Below are 22,229 nucleotides of genomic sequence, written 5' to 3'. Positions count from 1 at the left end.
AGAGCAGATTTAGACTGGACATTAGGAAGAACTTCTTCACAGTTAGAGTGGCCAAGGTCTGGAATGGGCTCCCAAGGGAGGTGGTGCTCTCCCCTACCCTGGGGGTCTTCAAGAGGAGGTTGGATAGGCATCTAGCTGGGGTCATCTAAAGCCAGCACCGTTTCCTGCCTATGCAGAGGGTCAGACTCGATGATCTATTGAGGTCCCTTCCGACCCTAACATCTATGAATCTATAAATCTATGAATCTATGAGTAGCAAGGAGATCAAGCAGAGAACAGTTAGAATCATAAGCCATAAGGACCAGCAAGGCAGTCTGGGTGAATTCCTATTCATGCCCAGATACTTCCTCTCCTGGGTCAGGAGTACATATAGGAGGGAGTGGAGAGTCAGCTGACCCTGGCCAGCCAATCTGGTGGCAGGGAGTGGCCATGGAGTTTTCCAGCTAACTGTCTCTGGTCTGAAAAGTCAGCTGGGGAGGTGGCAAACCAGCCTGAGCAGTCATTCCTGGCAACCAAAACCATGGGTTCAAGACCATGGCCAGACAGTAACATTACTTGTATTATCCTAGTGAGACTTCCCTCACTACTGTACTTAGTTGTGCAGAGATTTGAACTGATGGTCATTACATTTCACATCAGAAAGTAGCTGGATAATATCCCTGCTACCCTTGACATAAGTAGCTAGTCTATCTGAAGAAAATTCAGCCCAAATTCCAGTGCCTTTTTGAGGATGCTTGCCTAATCTTTTTAAACATTACAGTTAAAACTCAAACTATTGATTGTATCTATCATTTTCAACATACAAATTGTTTTTTCTGGTGTGTCTTGAATGCGATACATGAAATCGATCAATCAGTCAATCAATCAATCAAACAATCTGCACCATTATTCTTTACAGAGCATGGCATATGTGCCAATGAGTTTTTTGGCTGCTGAGTCTAATTAAATCCATGCAGAACAAAATAATACGAGGATAGATAGAAATATCAGTTTTATGGATCTGAAATGATATGTGTATAAGTTGTTGCAACTGTTAAAGCTGCATGGTCTGGGTTCATTTAGGCTAGGAACAGACATTACACAGAAACCGGTTTAAGTGATCAGAAACTGATTTAAACCTGTAACAGAACAGACATTCAGTGCACATGAATCAGTTTGAAAATGGCCAAAACTGGTTTGAGATAAACGTGGTTGAATGTAGTATCAGACTTAATTGATTTGGGTCAAACCAGTTTATGCAGTGTCTGTCCCAGACACCTTGGTAGTTTAAGTTAAATCACAGTCCCCCAGCATCCCAGCATGCACTCTGGGTTGGGCTGGCCCCTCCCTTCTGCTCCCTGGCTGAGATTTGAAGCTCTGGTAGAGATTTTCAGGCACAGCAGGGTCTGCTGGCTTCCTCGCTGCCTACTCCCCCTCGCTGCTCAAGCAGGAAATCCTCCCCTTTCTCCCTCCCATCTTCCACAGCATGGACCCCAGCCCCAGGGACCCTAGGCATGTGTTACGCTAACTAATGCCAAGAGGTGTCTGTGCGTGTCTCTCTTCAATTTCACTGGGACAGGCAGGCACACAGAATGGGGCTTTTGGAGCTAATCAACAGAGTAAGTGGTTTAAGAAGTTTGTACTAATGGAAAGAGGCCTTTGTTTTGCTAATCGGGTGATAAAGATTCTTATCAGCTCCTGACTGGCTTGCTTGTCTGTCAGTTTGCTGCAGAGAGTATGACAAAGCATGAAGGGAGATTGAAAAGCTCCGTATCATCAACAGATACATGCACTGCGCCCCACCCCTTGCCTCAGAGTGCTAGGCCAGGGCTGGGAGCTGACAACATTCCCACCCCTTGAGCAGCCAGTAGGGAAAAGCCTGGGACTATGCAGGCAGACATCCCTAATGAGAGAGTCCTGCCAGGGCCTGGCCATGCCCCCTCAGCTCAGCTCCCTGCAGAAGGGAAGGGGGGGCTGCTCTAGCACCTACCAGCCTCTAGCCTGAGCCACTGCAGGCATGTGCCTGAATTCCCTCAGTCCAGAGAGAATGTTTGTCCAGTTTCCAACTGGTTCAGCCTAGCCAGGTTAGACTAACCTGTAAAAATTGAATCAATTTAGGCTCAGGCTTTTTGAATGCTTGTCCCTAGCCTTGGGATTAAATTTACAGGAGTTTAGTTCATTTGTATCCCTGCAAGGTCCTAACCGCTGATTCATGCTTCTGAGTGGCAACTTCCCTTCCCTTTAAAAGTTGTTAAAAGTTGCCCTATTTTTCTCAAATCCAAAATGAGGTTTTTCCCCTCCATTTAACATGGTTTGGAGTCAGGGTAGGAGCTGAAGCTTCAAGCACTGCCTGACTTTCTGCTTGCCCCTTCCACTGCCTCCCCGCAACTGCTGCTACTTAACCTCCAGCCCAGGGCATGGACTACATGGTTGCCTCAGCCCATCCTGGCCCAGTAGCAGTGGTGGCAGTGACAGCTTTGGCCTGGGTTCTGGCTCCAGGGCCAGAGCCGCCATCACCACAACAGCTGCAGTATGGTTGGGCTGTGGCTGTTGCTGGAGCAGTGGCAGCCATGTGCTCCATGCCCCAGTTTGGAGAAAACTGGAATCATGCTGGAGCCAGAGGATAATTGGCAGTGGGGGCAAAAGCGGTGAGGAAGGGCAGGTGCCAGGGTGCAGGCATGGAGGAGGCAAGTATGAGGGGGAGAGGGAATGGGGGGGCAGGCATCACAGTGGGGAGCAAGCACTGGGCATGCAGGCTTGGGAGGGCAGACAGTAGGGGAGGCAGGCACCAATGAGGCAAGTGGTAAAGGGGACAAGCAGTAGGGGGCAATATGTTGTGGGGAGATAAGGGGCAGAGGTCTGGCTACTTGACTCTCATGGGCTAGGGACAGAGATTACACAGAAACCAGTTTAAGTAATCAGAAACTGGTTTAAACCTGTAATAGAACAGACATTCAGTGCACATAAACCAGTTTGAAAATAGCCAAAACCAGTTTGAGATAAACCTGGTTGAATGTAGTACAGGCAGTCCTCGGACTTAAGACACAATTGGCTCCTGAAAACTGCATCTTAAGTTGAAATGTTGTAACTTGGAACCAATTTTCTCCTAAGAAACAATGTTATAAATGGGGGATTGGTTCCTGAACCAAGGCCCGATACCCTATTTTCACCAAAAATACCCCAGAATTTTGTACTTGATCAATTATAGACGAGTAATATAGCTACATTAATGTATTTAAACTGTAAATAGCAATCATATTGATTTGGAAGGACTTCTTTGAGGTGACTTTGCTGGACTTTTTGAAGGGCTCTTGGTTGGACTTTTTGAAGGGTTCTTGGCTGGAGTCTTCTCGGGAGTCTTGGGTGCAGGTTTTTCTGGAGTCTTGTCTGCTTTCTTAAAGAAAGAGTCCAAGGAAGTTTGGACAGATGTTCTCCAGGGAGATGAATGACGCAGCACACTTGTTCGTTCGCGTGATGTCACATTGGATCAAGCGTTGTAAAGTTGAAACTGATGCCATAAAGTTGAAACAGGGTGTCAATTTATAAACATTGTAAGTGTGAAACGTTATAACTCAAAACATTGTAAGTTGACAACTGCCTGTATCAGACTTAACTGATTTGGGTCGAACCAGTTTATCCAGTGTCTGTCCCAGACCCCTTGCTGGTTTATATTAAATCAGACTCACCCAGCATCCCGGCGTGCTCCCTGGGTTAGACAGAGCTCTGTTCTCTGCTCCAGTGAACTGGGTTGACCCCTCCCCTCTGCTCTTTAGCCTGAGCAGGGGCAGGGTGTGACCAGATGCTGGCCAGCCATGGCCCTGAGGCAAATTCCTCCCTCCATCCTCTCTCCCCCTTCCCCCCACCCCCTTCACTGGCAAACCCGGGGGTTTGCTGCCTTTTGCCAGCCCCAGCTGCACCTCTATAGCTTGCCTGGATCCAGGCAGGGATGGGGTTAATTCTTCCCTCTGTCCCCTCTCTGCCCCAGAGCCCCTGGGGGTTTGGCTGCAGTCTCTTTGGCTTGGGATGGGATTAACTCCACAGCCTGTCCGAAGGGGGACAGGGGGAGAGGCAAGCTAATCCCCTGTGTGCAGATCCAAGCCCTGCACCTGTGAGCCCAGAGCTAAGTCCTGCAGGAACAGACTGAAAGATGGGAAATGTTGGCAAAGACCTGATAATCATCACACATGTTGGAGATATAGTTAAGGGAAGTTGCAGACAGCTTCACCAAAGAATGCAGAGAGCTACATACCTAAACAAAGCCTCTCTGATTGCTTGGCTGTAAGGAGACACTCTCCCCTCAGGATTAGTAAGACTAATGTTTATCTTCCTGGTTTACATATTAAGTTAGACTAAGTTGTGTATGCTGTGTTTTACAAGGCTGTATCTTAGTTCAGGCAAAGGTTTTTGGTAGTTCCCTGTTGTATGCTTCGGAATTTGCTGTGTTCAATACATGCATGGTTCAGAGAAAGGACTTTTTCCCCATCCCCACTCCTCAGTCTGGCAGCAGCTCCCCGTCCCTTCTGCCCCCCATATGCTGGTGGCTGGTATCCTGTGTGTTGTGCTAGCCCCAGCCGATGCCTGGCCATGCCCCCTCAACTCAAGCAGGGAGGGGTGAGTGCCTTGGAGGGCATCTCTCTTTCCTTCCCTTTGGCAGTGGCTGGCATGCATGCTCTGGTGCCCCCCATCTTCTAGCTTGAGCCATTGCAGGCATGTGGCTGCATTTCCTGGTTTAACAGAGAATGTCTGTCCAGTTATTAATCAGTTTAAGCTGTGCAGCTTAGACTAACCTACAAAGAGTGAATCAATTCAGGCTCGGGCTTTTTGAATGTCTGTCCCTAGCCCTAATGTCTACCTCCCCTACCTGTCCTCTCCCATTGCTTTTCCCACTGCAGTGGTGGGGGGGGGAGAGGCATGAATTTAAGATGACCCCTGAATAGTTAGATTCTATATGTAGGTAACTGTAACAAATTTATACATTTTCCGTGTATAGGATCTAATTGTTGTGGGGTTGCCTTCAATTTAGTTAGCTTGGATTCCGGTAAATAAACTACATCTGTTCACAGCCTTAGATAAACTGGATCTGTAAGAAATGTAATATGTACTAGCTACTTTCAGGTCTCTTTAATAATTCTAAACAATAAACTTGGGTGATGTTACTGTGAATTTTCAAAAGTAGTTAAACCATTTTTGGCCAGATTTTTAAAGCTATTTAGGCACTCAGTAGGATTTCAGAAGCATCTAAGCACCTAAATCTCCGCCTGCCCATGCTTACCCCCTTAGTACCCCCAGGGGTATGCGTACCCCTGGTGGACAACCCCTGATCTAAAGTAGTTGAAGGCATATGGACAAACATTTCTGATCACCCAGCATTCTCAGCACATTCTTCGGTTCTTTCCTGTCACACTCTGCACCCAAGCAATTTGACATCAACGTAGTCTATATTTGACTGTTAAATTAGTTATAACGTTCTCTTATATCTTCTATCTTGCAGCACAAGTTTCCCTTTTTAAAATATATAATCTGTAGTATACTCTGAAGCAAATGATACATAGAAGACAACCAGTCCTGTATATTATTTGATCTGAGACTCTGAGCTCTTCTATGGATTTTCATTCTTTTCTTCCTTCCTGCTATGTGTATAAATAATGAAGTTTGTTCAATTGCCTGTTTGTACCCACAAAGCAGACATGTGTACACAGTCATGGTAATGTGTGTGAAGGAGGCCCAATGTTCCATATACATTTTTCCAAATTGATCAGGCTTTGTTTACCAAACACAAATATGTCATAGGATAAGCCAACAGGATTTCAGCTGTCCGAGTATACATAAAATATATATTATTTTTTTTTCTTTCTTTATATAAAATGCAGCATCTCTAACTTAAATTATAGTAATATATCTTAGTAACTGAGAATATCAATCACATGATAGGATTTACTTTTGTGCCACGGCTATATTTTTAACATGGGAAGCTTTCAAATAAGGTATATTCTGTTGATATAATGAAAGCTATGAGAGATATTGTCTAAAATGTCTTCAGTAGATAGTCTGGTTAATGCGACTGAAATAATCAATTCTGTCAAACCATGCTTAGTATGACAAATGTTGTATGAGACTAATTTTGGTATTCATGCTTTTGATAAAGAGCTTAATTTCATTTCTTGTAGAGATGGGGAAAACCACTATTTTTATACAGATTGAAAAATAGCAGTTATTTATAGTGCACAAGAGAACTTGCCTATTAATTAAAAGCAAATGAAATAAATCCAAGTTTTATAATGTAATACACCAAGTAATGTGTTCTGTATCAGATGGTCCTATACCAGTTTTCAAATGAAAACCTTGGCAGATACAGTGAGAGGAACCAAAACATTTTTTCCTTTTTTTTTTCTTCTTTTTTTAAAATTTTGCTGGTCTGCTTTTTACCCGGAACATCTCAGGTTCACTGTCTTGCCTTACAATTCATTTACTTTTGTCTTTTCAAGAAAATATCAAAGAAATTTTTGGACAAACCGTTGTTCATCATCATATCCCCTTCAATTGGGACTGTGAGTTCATTCGACTGCACTTTGGACACAACAGGAAGAAGCATCTTAACTACTCAGAGTTCACTCAGTTTCTGCAGGTCAGTTGTTTATTTTGTCAGTGAAAAATTGTTCAGCATTGATGTAGCATGGGTGACAGAGATGACATTATAAATGTTAAAGGTAGGATTAATTGCATTGTCTTTTAAACTATCCTCTTATTGTTGGTGTCAAATTAAATTGTGAGTTTCTAATCATGTTTTTGCTTGACTGCAAGAATACAGCTAATTTCAGTGGGAGAGAGACTGGGTACTGACTGCCTCCGATGGCTGTTACTCTGTAGCTTACCTTCCTACTTTATTATACTGCTTTATGTTGCTTTTAATTCAGTAAGTTCTATCCTAATACTTACTATACATTTTCATATTAGCTAGAATTTCACACTCAACATAATTCCAGAGTTAGCCTATATTATTAAACTGTTTGAGGCATAAATCCATCCCTATGCTGTAGTTTAGGATAAAGAGATGCTTCAGGCACTGAAAATATAATTTGATTAAGAAGGTTTCTGAAGTCAGTAGCGTGTATGGAAGATCTATTGCAAATTGGGCAATGGAATCTGTTTAATACAATCTCTGACAATTATTGTAGTTACAATGCCCTTTGAGAAAAACTTAGACTTAAGCTTTTCACATTGATTACCCTGAGACATTGCTAGCACAAGTAGTAGACATTGTCTGACACAGGCAAAATTGCCAATGAATTATATTTTTATTGAGGGCCTAGAGCAAAGTGATGGATGACTTTTTTCTCTCCTAATGGTGCTCCCATGTGGACTACATTAAGCTTCTATCTTGTCTCTTCTACTCTTCCTTTAAACAAGACTTTAGGAGACAAAGAGATGTAATGTAGACTGGTTTCTTCATTATGCTAATGACCCAGTGTTAGGAGTATATTCCCCTTTACCCCCTTTTCTTCCACCTACTCCTCAGTTAGATTTGGCTGTGGCATATTCAGCTAATTTAGCAAGCCAAATCCCAATCCCAATACTGGCAACCCCATTGCAATTTAAACTCAGGTTTGCCTGGATTAGATAACAGTAGGTCTAGGAAGGAACCAGCTGCCTTGGTACAGTTGGTGTGCGCCACAAAATTGTGCCTAATTTTTTATTGCTCTTGATTAGAACTGTAGCATTACTTTGGATCTGTACTTGCTTAACAGCTGAAGATGAGGGTATGATTTATCATTCCGGACTAGAAGAAGAGAGAATCTGTTTGTTTATTGGATATAGAATTTACTAGCATGACCCAGACCAATGTCCTCTGCAAGTTGCTACAGTGTGTTTTAGATTAAACTATTTTTTAAGGTAACTTTAAATGGCTTAAAATTCAGTGGCAAGTTGTTAAGAAGTGCTTCTCTTAGTGGCATGCTCAACCTATATTCTGAAGATTTAACCATCTTCCAGGGTTTGAGGCTCTAGATTAAATTGTAGCATTTAATTCTGAGTAGAGTATAAAATGGCCTATCCGTGAGATTGGCGTTGAGAGAGATCATTGAGTATCTTTTGCTAACAGCCCTTTGATTTTAACTATGAGGAGGTGGCAGATATGGCACTGGGTCTTGAAATATGAAATGTGCTTCCCATTTTCATTGAACAAAGCCTGCATTTTTTGGCTATTCAGCCAGGTTTCTCTAACATAGAAAAGATTATTTGATAAGCAGAAGTGGTATGGAGACATTACAGGTTTGATTTGGAGTTGACAGGGATGGAATATTTATGTTGTTTTATTAAACTATTGGGGGTTACAGTGGACAATAAACTGAATGAGCCAACAGTGTGCCCTTATTGCCAAGAAGGCTAATGGCATACTAGGCTGCATTAGTAGGAGTGTTGCCAGCAGATTGAGGGAAGTGATTATTTCCCTCTATTTGGCACTGGTGGGCATGTAAAAATGAGCATACACATGCATTTCCCTGGGGTTGAATGGCAGCAAGACTTTCTTGCTAGGAGGGTAGTAAAGCACTGGAACAGGCTACCCAGAGAGACTGTTGAATCTCCATCTGTGGAGGTTTTTAAGACCCAGCTAGACAAAGCCCTGGTTAGGATGATATAGTTGGGGATGATGGTGGTTTGAGCAGGGGTTTGGATTAGATGACCTCCTGGGGTCCCTTCTGACCCTAATTTTCTATGGTTTTATTATTCTATTGTAATTTCAGTTGCATAAAAAATGCACACATGCTCCTAGAGATGCAGCTGAAATCAGTGGGTGTAAGAGAATAAGCTCCTAATATGTTACTTCTAATCATCTTATTTTAGGAGCTACAGTTAGAACATGCAAGACAAGCCTTTGCCATAAAAGACAAAAATAAAAGTGGAACGATCACTGGATTGGACTTCAGTGATATCATGGTTACCATTCGTTCACACATGCTCACTCCATTTGTGGAAGAAAACTTAGTGTCAGTAAGTGTAAAGAAAAAATGTCTTTAATTTAACTGAGCTCTGTTTTATGTCTCTGTACCTTGTAACTCCTTATTTCCCTCTCTATTAGCAGTGCTGGTAATATGATGACATTCTCTCCTGAGAGAGAACTTGTGTACAAACTGGTGATTTTGTGGAAGTAATATTAGTAAAGAGCTGTTCTATGTGACTGGCAGCAAGACTATTTGTTGTTAGCAATTGAATGTTTTATTTCTTTGTAAGTAAAGCCTTAACTGTACCTTGAAGTGCAATAGTTTTATGATCAAAAACACAAGGTGAACTGGATTTTTCAAAATCTTACTTATATGTAGCCCTGGTGGCCTTTAATGGGGCTATTGTGAAAGATGGGGGTTTTTTGTTTTGTTTTGTGGCATAATACTCAAGGCCTCATTTTGGCTAAGCAGTTAAACACGTAAGAAGTCTCATTGAAATTGATGGGGACTACTACATGGTTAAAGTTAAGCATGTATTTGAATTCTTTGTGGGGGGTCTTAACTTGGTAAAGATTTGTATTGAGTAAATTACCTTACAATTTAAAATTAACACATCTTACTATAGACAATTCCTTTACCTAAAATAAAACTAGCATAAATTTCACCACTGAAGAAATTATGTCATGTTCTATTAACAATGTTGGACAGCAATCTAATTCTGTAATTACTTTCTGAAGATTTTAGTTGTTTCCTATCGTTCATTTTGAATCAAAGACATTAATATACTGGCTATCTGATTATGTCCTCATCCCTACTACTGCTTTAAAAAATGAAAATCTGCAGTGGTTGAAGTATTTTTTTTCTTGTATGTTTACAAGATGTGGACGTTGGCTTGTAGTAAATATGTTTTTGGGTGACCAAGGGTTGCAGAGGTCTCATTAAAAACCTGAACTCATATTAGGGCTTGTTTTATCTTTCCATTATTTATTTTTAAGGTAGCAGGTGGAAGTATTTCACACCAGGTCAGCTTCTCCTATTTCAATGCTTTTAATGCCCTGCTGAATAACATGGATCTTGTTAGAAAAATATACAGTATTATAGCAGGTACAAGGAAAGACACTGAAATCACAAAAGGTAAAATACATTTACTATTTCTTTATTAATTTTCAGATCAATAAAAGTTGATATTTGATACTGTGCATGGTCCAAGACTAGTCAGAAGTGATTGTAACATTGAAGTTCAGTGTTGTTATCAGTGTTTCCATTTTGATTCTGCATGTAGTTCTCCTGCACTGTTTTGGATTTCACAGGCCAGCAAGGATTTCCAGCTGTGTCATTATAGAGTAGAGTTTTCAGGGTTTGGGCAGAAGCTTTATCTGGCCCTGGTAGCTTGAGGGTATGGCTCTAATGTGTTTTCTCCTTGACATAGGGATGCCATATGAAAATACCTGAACTCTCTCTCATACCATAAGTAGTACAGTTACATTACAATGGTATTCTTCCAGACTAATTCATCCTGTTGAGCTAGTCACATTAGTGTGGCACTCAACCCAAGACACCTGGCTTTCAGTACATGAGTAAAGTATTTCAGCATGTCACTGCATTGTATTCTGTGGACAAACCCTTTGAAAATATACAGCATGTGGGAAAATTATTTTAGCTTAAAAATCCATCATCAAAAGCTTCGCATTTCCTGTTAGTTGTTCCTCTGTGATACTGTAGCGACTGTTATTTCCCCAGTTTTAATAGTTGCTAACCATTTGGTGGCATGATAGTTCTAAATAGGATTTTTGTCCGCACAGCATTGCTGAATGTTAACCATGTGTTTCTGTTTAGTGGTTTGAGCTGATCAGCTCTCTGTAGCCATTTTATAACAGTAATTTGCCTAGGTGGAGAGACCTGTTGGTCATAACGCTGATAAAAAAAAAACGTTATCTGGTCCTTTTTCCTCCCACTTTTGCATGCAGTATAACGTTTCAGGGTATATTGTACCACCTAGGCTGCTTTCACATTCTCTATTCTTAGAGGGTAGCATGGGATATCTACCCAGATTTTCTAAGATGCAGTGATATCTGTCTGCTTTTGCCTATTTTTGTAGGTGTTGCTGCACAAACATGACTCATGTACTTTCTGTCCTGAAAAAAATTATGTGAACACTATTCAGCTAAATGATCAGAGGAGCGTCATGATGTTACAAAAACAAGTATATCGATAGGTAGTTGCACCCAGACTTGGGTAAAGGAGTGCTGTGGGAAGAAGGAACCCTGGAAAGATTGGTTCAGCTGTCAAACTGAAATTAAAACCATGTTCTATCATGATCTGCTTTTGCAGTAGCTTTGTTACAAAAAGAACTACAAATATTGTGTCCAATCTTGCTGGCCTTGCTTATATCAGAATTTCTGAGGACTTCAGTGGGGACTGCTTACCATAAATGGGATTAGGCTTACTTTATGCTTCATACTGCTATTTTGAAATAGGTTTAGTACTATTTTTGGTTGCTTTTGTTTCTTTTCTAGATGTTGTTCCTGAGTAGCCTGTCGAATGATAGCTCTTAATATTAGTAAAGCATATTTGAAGTGAAAACTGATCCAGAATCAGTTAACTTGTTTCTTTTTCCTGCTTCCAGAGGAATTTACCCAGTCTGCAATCAAATTTGGACAGGTTACGCCATTGGAAATTGATATCCTCTACCAGCTTTCGGATTTATACAGTGCTACAGGGTAATTTTGTAACTATCATCTTAATTCTATTAATAATAAGAATTATAATATTATTTCTACTGTAATGTTTATACTTAACCCAAAATAGATCTGTTTCATTTTGTAGTGTTTCGTTACTAATAATTAGCTGATATGTGTTGCATAGTATAAATATGAATACCAAACACATTCACCAGTCACAGGCTAATTAGTATATTGTAACATACAGCATATTATTATGCTGATAGTGTAACTTTAAGTAGAGGGGCTGTCTTGGGTAGAGTATTGCATGTGAGATATATTATGAGGTATGGATGAGGTATGGAATGGCTACTCATTTAATAAATGCAGTTCTTGTGCTGCCAGGTGCCAAGGACTCGATCCTAGGTAGTGCTGAATTCTTTTTCTCCCATTTATGGACAAGGAAAGTAGAAAAGGTTCATAGTTCCCAGGACTGGATTTCTCTACAGTAGTTTCTAATCTATTTAGGGGGCTATATGAATGGGGGAGGGGGCAAAGGAAAGAGGTAGCTGTTTGTTTTTCAGTCTAACAATGGTATTACTTTTCTTGGACTTTCCTAAAGGCGTTTGACTTTGGCAGATATTGACAGAATAGCACCTTTGGCGGAAGGTGCCTTGCCTTACAACATAGCAGAACTTCAGAGGCAGGTAGGTAGAAATAATAATAGCTATAATAAATTGTAAAAATGCTTATGTGAAAGTGTTTGTAAGACTGCTGAATACTTGTTCATTAAAAGTAACATTATTTTCTCCTGGAGGACTTCTTATACGGATCAGAATCTCTGATTTTGTATAAGCATGGACAGAAATCTATTCCTAGAAGGATGAAATTTAAAAAAAATAGAAAAAAAAAAGCAAAAATACCCTTTGTGAAACATGTCTTTCATTGAATAGTTTTCTGACAAGATTTTGGGCTCTATACTGAAGGAAATTCTCAGTAATTTGAAAGACCATGTACTTAGATTTCTTACTGTTAAAACCATTTAAAAACATATCTGCTAATGCTTTGAAACACTTCTGGAAATCTCAGAGCTTTGTTTTATTTCTTTCAATTTCATATTAAACTTTACCATAATGTTGTAAACATACCTGTATGTACATTATGTTAACTCTTTACTCCATCTGACGCCTTTCTTTGCTCTTATAGAAATTTCACATACCTTAAATATAGGTGTCCTATATAGCATGTTAGGCTCAGACATTCATTTGTTTCATATTTTGAAAGTTTTCACAACAGGGAGAGCTAGAAACGTAAGTTTTGATATACAAGTGTTCATGTATATGTTAAATGAAATAGGCTTTCAGTAGCAGTCATTGGATGCTGAGGACTTTTAAAAATATGATTCTTAAATTCCAGAGAAAAGAGAGCTCACATTCTGAGATTCTTCATTGTGTTCTTATGTCAAGATATTTCTCAAGAGTTGTCCCCATGTGCATGTACATCTCTAGCTGTAATTAAATGCCAGTTCAAAATTGAGCTAAGTGGCCTGAACCAGGATATTAGTTGAAGCTCAAGTGCTGCCAATGCTAGAGCAAATAATACAGTGGGATTCTGTTGCTTCTAGAAGTGCATTATGCAGCTAGAGTGTTTTCAGTATGATGTTCTTACTAAGCTATATCAGGAGGCATTAGTTTGAGCTATCAACACTCAAGTTAACACTGCAGTGAAAACAGGCAACTGAAAGAGTTGCATTGAAAATTCAGAAAGGCATATGTGACAGGTTACGTGGTTATATAATTGGCCCCAAATTCAGTTATGAAAAAACAAAGAAAATGATGCAGCACCTGATTATGTTATTGGTGTGGATTCTTTTATTTATGCTTTCAGTCTATAAAATCTTAATAAACTTAGTTCCATATAAAGCTGTACCATCTAAAGTAAGCCTTTCAGGAAGGTATGGCTGAGTTTTATTTACCACATGGCTCACATCACGTTAGCTGCTTTTGGAACAATGATTTGGGTTTTCTATGTTTGCTGGTATAGAGAAAACCAATCTTATGAATTGAGAAGAATATATTAAAGTCTTTTTATTATCCAGGTTAGATATTGAATACATATGAGGATGGTACTGTCAAGTGAAAAAGAAATGATTTCAGATACATGTCCCAGTGACAATTTTTTTTTGATTAGCTTCCTCTCCAGGATGCAAACCTATATTCTGTGTGTGTCAGTCTAATGGCCATGTGATTTGCTATCTCTTGGAGGGGTGGGGGTGGAAACAGGAAAAAAAAACTTTTCAGAAATCTCTTGACTTTTGGAAATATCAAGGATTTTAGAAAGCCCCTTGCCTCTTTTAGCTCACTTTGATTAAAAACCATGTGCATCTGAAATCCCTATGAGCAATTACATCCACAAGAGAGACTCTGGAAGTCTAAGATACTGTTGGAGTGATGTTGTAGCCCTGATGGTCTAGGAAATATGCAAGAAGCAAAGTTTTTGTGGGTGATATCTTTTACTGGACCAATTGCATGGTTGGGATACATTTAGACCAGTGACCAACAACCTTTTTAGACTCGAAGCACCCTACCAACATTTTTTGAAACTTAGGAGTATTCCATTTTAAAAGTAATTAAATATATCATTCATATTGTAATATAAACATTTTACTTATTAATTAGTATGTAGTATTTGATTTGACATTGTAATTATATTCACCCCACCACACTGTGCACCACCTGCAGAGCCAGATTGGGAAGCAACTGTGGCAGGAGTGTATACTCTTGCCACAGCCCTTGCTGGTCCAACTGTGCATGGTGTCTCCCAGAAACAGAGGCACACAGGGCAGATGGAACCATTCGGCATGCTTCAGTTTCCAAGGGGTATGTCAGAGCTCAACTGAGAAGCAGCTGCAGGAGAAAGCTGCGCCTGCCTGCATTACATTACATATTCCATTTTTGTCACAGCTCTTTCTAGTCCACCTCTGCTGTTTCTCCTGAAAATTGAGGTGTATAGGACAGTTCTGCCTGGGGATAAATGCTGCTTCATGAAGTAGAACTGCCTTGCATGCCTCTGTTTTGAGGAGGCATGTTGGAGTGGAACCAGAAAGAGCTGTAGCAGAAGTGGCACGCTTGCCTACTTGATACAGGCAGCTATGCCTTTCTGCTGCAGCCACTTCTCAGCTCCAACATGCCCCCTGAAAACAGAGGCACATGGGATACTACAACCTTGTCATGGTGGTGCTGGTGTTGCGGCATCCCCAGAAGGTTCTTGCAACACCCCAAGCTGCCACAGTGCCATGGTTGAGAATCACCGACTTAGGCAAACTTTCAAATACAGTTAATTCTTCTTGAGGTCTGAGGAAAAAGCAGGCACAGCAAAGACTAAAAAACGTCTGTAGGGCTGTTTAATTGGAAAAGAGAGAAATTCCCAAGGGTAACTGGCAAGGAAATCGCAGAAAATTTGGAAGTCTAAGTCTTGCATTGTTGAAGAAATTTTAAATCTGCTGAGCTGCTGTGACTGAGGTGTGGTCCCACAGGGGTTATTATAAAGTCTTGAACAGCATAAAATGTAATGAAATTCAGTACATGAACTCTGTGACTTGTCATATATTTTGGTGGGTTGAATAGGCTCAGCTTCTGGTGTGTTTCCCCTTGACTGCTCTGTCACTTCCTTTTAAGTACACACATACTTAGGCTAATGAAGTAAGTGTCCAAAAATATTTGACCAGTAGCTAGCTGTTTCATCTGCATCAATCTGTTCAATCTTTTCCTCTCTTCTAGACTTCAGACAGATACTTATCTGGACGGGTGAAAATGAAAACTTTGAAAAGTACTGGTCAACAATATGGAATTGCATTTTTAAGGCGCAGCTTTGAGTTTTGGTTTTCATTAGTATCTTCATGGTGTTTCCCATCATACAGAATGTTTTAGAATGCTTTTTCATTAGACAGAATGATTTTTGTAGCTTCCAACTGTTTGTGTGGCAGGTTCCTGCCCAAGGGCGGCTGTGATGCCGCCTGGTGGCCGAGTGACTCCTGCCTGGCTCGGTCTCTATCGCACCACTCTCTTAGTTGCTTTCCTGCTGCACCTTGTTCTTACTAGAGGTTGACTGAGGCAGGCTGCCCACGGGCAGGCCTTGGAGTGAGCCTTAGTCTATTTGCAGTACTACTGATCTTTTCTGGATGCCCCACAGCCTTAATGCGATCCTTAAGCTCAGTGGGCCCTCTCAGTTGACCTGTGCCTCTGCAAGGCCCCTGTAGCTTCAAGGGTTACATGCATCTCTGTGCTCCTCCAGGGCACCCGTAGCCTTCAGGGCTCAATGTGTGGCTCCATTCCTCCCCTATACCACGCCCAAGCCTCGTGTCTGTTTTCTCTTTGATATTAACTATTTGTACACTCAGCCCCCTTGGGCTCTCGGACCTCTGGTCCTGCACACAGCCCCTCCTCTGGGCTGTCTCAGTCTCCTCAACCCTTTAGTCTGGGTCTCAGCCTTTTCCTAGGCTCCTGAATTTCTTACTGAGCCCCACTCTGTCTGTGGGCTTCTGGGTTACCGGTTCTGTAAGTAGGCCTTGAGCCTGTCACCGCAGGGCTCAAAGCTAGACTACCAGTACAAGTTAAATAAACAAGAAGCATCACAGCCCTCTAGCAGACACCTCAAACCCTCTAGGGGTTTAACATAAAACAAAGGCCACTTGCCTGTAAAACCCAGTCTTTCTCTGCCCAGGGAGCTTGCCTCTGTTCCCAGGCTTGTAGAGTTGTTTAGCTAAATCCAGGTCCCTTCAGGAGCTCTGCTGCCAGAAGCTCCTTATTTCATGTTTGCCAGAGAGAGAGAGTGCACGACTGGTTCAGGCTCTGGGCTTATCTAGCTCCTGCCTCTTTCAGTCAGGCGAGTCTCTCACTAGCCCCCTTCGCCACCTGCTAGTGCCTTTAAAGTAGCAGGCACACCCCAGTTTGAAAAAGGAGTTTGGCAAAAAAAACATTCACCCACCTAGTAGTAGTCCATTTCTACTACCTTGCCCCCTTTTGCCTCCCTTTCCTGACATGGTCTTGGCACAAAATATATTCTTCTTTAACCCTTCTACTCATGGAGTAAGACTTTCTTCCAGCCTATTCTATTTCTTTATTCTGGCTATTATTGTTTTCTAAATGCTCTTTACAAAGAGTAGTCATTTCCTTTTCTTGGTTTTCTTGAGAACAATCCTACACTGGCAGAAGGAGACTGTATTTACTATATTTTCTCATGCACAACACCCCCCCAAATAAAACATGCACCTTGTTTTTGGAAAACAGAATATATGGGGGCGGGGGAAATTTTTCTAGAGTTATGGCTGATTATGTGACATAAAGTAAGTCCTCCAGGAAATATTGAGGGTCCAGAAAGAATGGCTCCAGTAAGTTCCTAGAGCTCACTGTATCATCCAGACTGTTTCCTGGGATATCATGCTGCTTCTATGTGCTATACAAGGTTAGGTCTCAGATCCTTGCAAGGGCAGTAGCAAGACTGTTAGCATTTTACTCTGAATTGTAGTTGTATAAGTAGTGGTTTATACAAGTTCCTGTAAATAAAGTATTGTGTCAATATCACAAGCGTCATCAAAATACTGCCAGTAAATCGGTTGCTGCTTTTTGGCACAACAGTGCTCAGTCAATAGCTATGGCTGTGAAAGGGTTATCATAGGACCACTGCATGGCATGAACAGTGTCTCCAGGCTTGCTTCTTTTATAGTGAGGAAAACTGCTTTCCTACTTAAAACTTGCATCCCAATTTTGCTGAATACTGGGGAGGAAGTGCATGTTGTATGTAAGAAACTATGGTAGATTTTCCACTTCTAGACTTTTTACTTAGTTTATCTTCCACAGCATAAAACTTAATAAGTATCTTAGACAAGAGAAAGAAGACCTTTCTTATTGGATTAGACTATTGTGCCAAGGGAGCTATGCTTGGAAGGGGAAGTGGACTCTCTCCCCTGAAAAATGAGAACAGTAACATAAGTCTCTATCTGTTTCTATAGACTTTGCATGAATGAATATTAGTCTCCTTTCAGCCATGTTTGCTGATGGGTTTTATCACTGTAGAAGACTTTTTTTTTTAACTTAGCAGCTGAATATCATGGTGGTTACATTTGGATGACAGCTACAGTAATTTTCTGTTTATAAATATTCATGATCTGAAAGCTATAGCATTAATTATACTCATTTACATATCCATCTGAACATACAAGTGAATCACAAACTATAGTGAATATTCATTTAATAGGATAAAAGTGGCATTTTCTTCACAAGAATTTGAGTTTAACATCTGGTGACGTATTCATTAGGATTTAAGTCTTAATATAATGCTTTGGTTATGATGGGAGCTCTATGAAGCTTGCAGGGAAGAAAACCTCTTTAAAAGTCTAAAACTAAGTAAGCATGCTAGAAATAGGAGAAAACTGTTAAGAGTTGAAAGAACTAGCCCTTTTCCATAACGTTTTGGCATTCACTACAGTGGATATCTTTCATCAGCATGAATCTCGAGACACCTGTATGTTGGTGCTGGTGGTATTTTTTCAGTCTTGAATATTTTAACTTAGTACTTCTGGGATTAGTGGGAAAATTCTCCAGGTTTATCCACTTTCTTTCCCATTGTCCCTATAGAGAGAATATACTGAATATACTGCTGATGTTACATCAGAAGAAATACCTTTGGTTATATTTTTATGCTTTACACTATTTTTATGCTTTACACTATATATTTTTATGCTTTACACTACATTAGTAAAAAAAAATAAATTTTGTGCTGCCTTCATTATGTTTTTGCCTGTTTTCTTTTAGTCTGTGTTCCAGTAGATTGCTTTGGAGAAGAAACTTGATGGCCATGTTTTAGCCTTGTTTATTTGTTTATTTAAAATGAGAGAGCGCCTAGGTAAAAAGGTTTTTTTAATTATATTTAAAAAATCATTAAACTTTTCTTAATCTCATACATGTTTCTCCTGCATTGTGTCATTTATGAGCAGCATGAAGCTCTATTAAATTCAGTGAAGCAATCTAGCAGCAAACCACGCAATGCAAGATATAAGACATACTGGGTATGTTCAGTGAACATCTGCTATTTAATTTATATTAAAACCCACTGAAGATCCACCCTCTTTTTGACTCAAAGCTATGCCTCATTTTTGCTACTATTGATCAGGGGCCCAGTGGTAAAAAGTGTTGTTGTTGGGACAGTTTGCACAAAGCAACTTTTAAAATCCCCCATAATAAAGTAAGTAAATTAGTAGGTACACTTTTATTTGGACTGTGTCATAGCTGTATTCTCTTTAAATTTGGCTCTGTTCCATTCATTTAACATTTAATAAAGTCAAATAAAGGAAAATATAACAGAATATATACACTTCAGATTTCTATATATGCAACATAATACCAGTGCCAGTAGGGATATGTACATTGCCAATCCATGCTGCATTGCAATAGGTATTTCACTTTACAGTTTGGCGGTAAACTTAGTATAAGATTTTTGTTTATTCAGCTCAGCTCTGCCTTTGAGGTATTTAGGTTTCAGATTCTATTGAAGCTGGGAGAAATTGAGAATGCTTAGCACCTCACAGGGTCAGAAAGAAACAAAGCAAAGATGATTTTGCATTTTGTTTATGTAATCTGTTTTTCACATCAGTAAAACACTTTTCAAGTGCACTTGGTTTGTTCAGACAAGGAATACTGGAAAGGTAGTATTATAAGCAAGTTTTATTTGAAAATGCTGCCTGTTATTCCACATGGAGTTACTCAGTACTTTTTCTTTTTGTCTTAGAGCTGCCATTTTATAGCAAATTCTTCCTTTAACTTTACAAAAGCTAATTTATAGGCTCCTTGATTTTTCCCACAGGACTTTCAAATGCTCATATCTGTCTTTTTTCCCATAGCAATCTTATGGAGGTATGGGCAGGTCTATCTGGCTCCAGATAGCTGAGTCTGCTTACAGGTTCACTTTGGGCTCAATTGCTGGAGGTGAGTGACATGTCTATGTACTGTTTTCAAGCCTGGGTTAATGTAATATTATCCTGCTAGACTAACTAAGCTGTAAGGTGCATTCCATTGTTCTGAATGACAAGAACTGGAGGGCTCTGTGAAGTGCTCTTTATTTATATCTATGTTCGCAAAATATGACAGGACACTGATTTGGTACCTCTGGCTCCAGACAGTCTTGAGGGTGACACATCCATCATGACATGGGCCTTCCAGAGACAGTATGGCACTCCAATTAATTATACTTGATAAGAGTAATGCCAAATATGTAGGAACAAAACTTGAATAAAAGTTGGTAGATAATTATTTTGCTGTCTGTCAAAGAATTTTTCTTCTGTTAAGGGGGGTGGGGGTGTGTGTGTGTGTTAAAAAAAGGGGGAAGAGCACTTTAATATTCCTTTAAAAAACTCTAAGTTGTATTTTTGGCACATGAAGGTCAGTGCTTGCAAAAGCTTTGGTAGGCTTTGAGTTTTTTTTAATTATGGTGACGTTTTTGCTTCAGAGGTATTGTATACGTGTGGATGAAATTCAGTTCCATCTGCCTCCATACATCTTGAATAAATGGGTACGAATAGTGAATAATGGAGGGGTTACGAGGGTCAGAATCAACAACTTGCAGCAAGGTAGTTCTGTGTCTGTTGCAGCCCTGATTTGCTATGCAAGTCCCTGAACAAGTGTGTGCTCTACATGTGGAGGTGGGGGCCCCCACCTCTCATGCTCCCCTCTGTGGTGTTACGTGCAGAACCGATGTGGGACTCAACACATACAGGAGGTATAGAATGTCACTGAGCCCGTGCTTCACAGCTCCCCAGCCAATCCTGCAGCAGAATGGTTAGGGTTACCCTGTATTCTAAGCTTTTTCACGTTTCCTGCTTTTGGGCAAGGGGGGAGACATATTTTTTTAAAGCTTCTCATCTCTCTGATATCTAAACACTAGGGCTGTGTGAAGCTTCAGTTGCTGATTTGATTTGGTGGAGATTCAGCCTGATTCAGTCGCCGAATTGCTGAATCTGAATCAAATCAGGAGACCCTTTAATCTCTCCAAATCGAAACGGAACGCTCTGAATCGATTCGGAGAGATTCAATGATTCAGCCATAGACACAGCTTTAGATGTTTTTTCTACATACTTTAAAGTACCAGGTGGCTCATGAATGCTGAGATGGTGGAGCAGATGGAGTGTCCCACGGGAGCACCAAAGGGTCCCCAGCGCACTTGGCAATGGACCCGGAAGTGGACCAGAAGCACTTCCAGTCCACTTCTGGGTCCACTGCGGAGTGCACGGGGGACCCTGCCCCCCAGCTCGGCATTTGGTGCCTCCTGGGTCTGGGTGGGGCAGCCAGGGTCCCCCCACAGCCAATGACAGAGCCAGGGGGATGCGGGAGGGATTTCCCGCGCTCCTGTGGGACCCTCCATCCGCTGCAGCATTCACAAGCTATGCCTGGTACCTCAATGTGATGACTTAAGTGGGCGTGGTGACTACCGTACCTTCTTCTTGTACCAGGCCACTCCCCCCCCCCCCCCCCCCACCCCTTTGGCCCGGGCCCCCCCCCCCCCCCCCCAAATCTCCTGCCACCACTTGATGTTACTGGGAAAAAGGAGGGGTTCAGTGCTGTTCCTCTTCTCGGGGGACTCAGTGATGGGGGTATTTACATTCATGCCACGATGTTCCTCGGGGCTCCGCCTCCTCTACACCCCATCGACTCACCAACCGCTTGAGTGTTGCTTGTGTAGTTCCGCTGCCCTGTGAGCCCCTCTGCTAAGGGGTCAGGCATTGACTTTGGCTCCGGTAGGTTTGCCTGGATGTTACGGCAGCTGGAGCCCCAGACCCTGGTGCCAGAAGGCTGGGTTCCCATTGTCTGGCATCCCTCTCTCTCCCCAGAAAGAGACGCTTTTTATCAACTGCAAAATGTAGGTCACTGCGGGGGGGATGTGCATCCTCCCCAGCCTAATGCAGGGATGCTGTTCTCCCTGCCCCAGATACAGGCTCCATGCCTGCAGCAATGCTCCTGCCAGCCGCAGGAGTCACACCACGCCTGGTGTCCTCCCCGCTGGCTCTCTCTCCCTCCTCTCCCCACTGCTGGCTTCTGGCGGGGTTTTTAAATTTTCCCATAGCGGCATCTCCTGCCGCTGCCATTGGCCTGGTGCTCCCCCGCCCCAGGAGCAGCTGTTTGAAGAGCCAGCGTAATGCCGGCTCGCACGTCCGCAGCTCCGGTTCCAGCTGCGCTCCCAAAGGTAAGTTTTCCAGGATGAGGGGGCCTGTTTGTCCCACACAATTGGCTCTCGGGGTCTCTCCCAGCCCCCCTTGGAGCCTGTGGGGGCTTCTCGCCGCCACAGACATCCCCACTTAAACTGCCTTGTGGCGTCTGGACCTTTTGTATGGCCTCCCAAATAGCCTGATGTTCTTTCTCATGTGCTTGATGTGCCTCCTCGCCTGGCTCCTCCAAGCTGAAACATCTAGAGAGAAAATCCGCCACTAGATTATCCTTGCCGGGGCGGTGCATTACCATGAACTTGAAAGGTTGAAGAGCCAGTGCCCAGCGGGTAATGCGGGTATTTTCGCTTTTTTTTTTTGGTTAACCACTGCAGTGGGGCATGGTCCATCACCACCAGGAACTCCCGGCCCATCAAATAATATTTAAAATATCCTATT

General features: G+C 41.7%; 1 protein-coding gene across 5 annotated transcripts in view; it reads left to right on the top strand.

Annotated features, from left to right (window-relative positions):
* SLC25A12 (solute carrier family 25 member 12) overlaps window positions 1-22,229 on the top strand; it is a 90,151-nt gene that overhangs the window by 37,879 nt on the left and 30,043 nt on the right. For all 5 annotated transcript variants that reach the window (XM_025200501.1, XM_025200502.1, XM_006020790.3 and 2 more), the window contains 6 exons: window positions 6,465-6,604; window positions 8,821-8,967; window positions 9,914-10,052; window positions 11,545-11,638; window positions 12,201-12,285; window positions 19,476-19,560. In XM_025200501.1, coding sequence (XP_025056286.1) covers window positions 6,465-6,604; window positions 8,821-8,967; window positions 9,914-10,052; window positions 11,545-11,638; window positions 12,201-12,285; window positions 19,476-19,560 — 690 coding nt within the window. The remainder of the gene's footprint in view (window positions 1-6,464; window positions 6,605-8,820; window positions 8,968-9,913; window positions 10,053-11,544; window positions 11,639-12,200; window positions 12,286-19,475; window positions 19,561-22,229) is intronic.

This window comes from Alligator sinensis, unplaced genomic scaffold, assembly GCF_000455745.1.
Source record: "Alligator sinensis unplaced genomic scaffold, ASM45574v1 scaffold321_1, whole genome shotgun sequence".
NCBI lineage: Eukaryota > Metazoa > Chordata > Crocodylia > Alligatoridae > Alligator > Alligator sinensis.
Note: the sequence above shows the minus strand (reverse complement) of the source record. Positions and strands in the feature narration are given on the sequence as shown.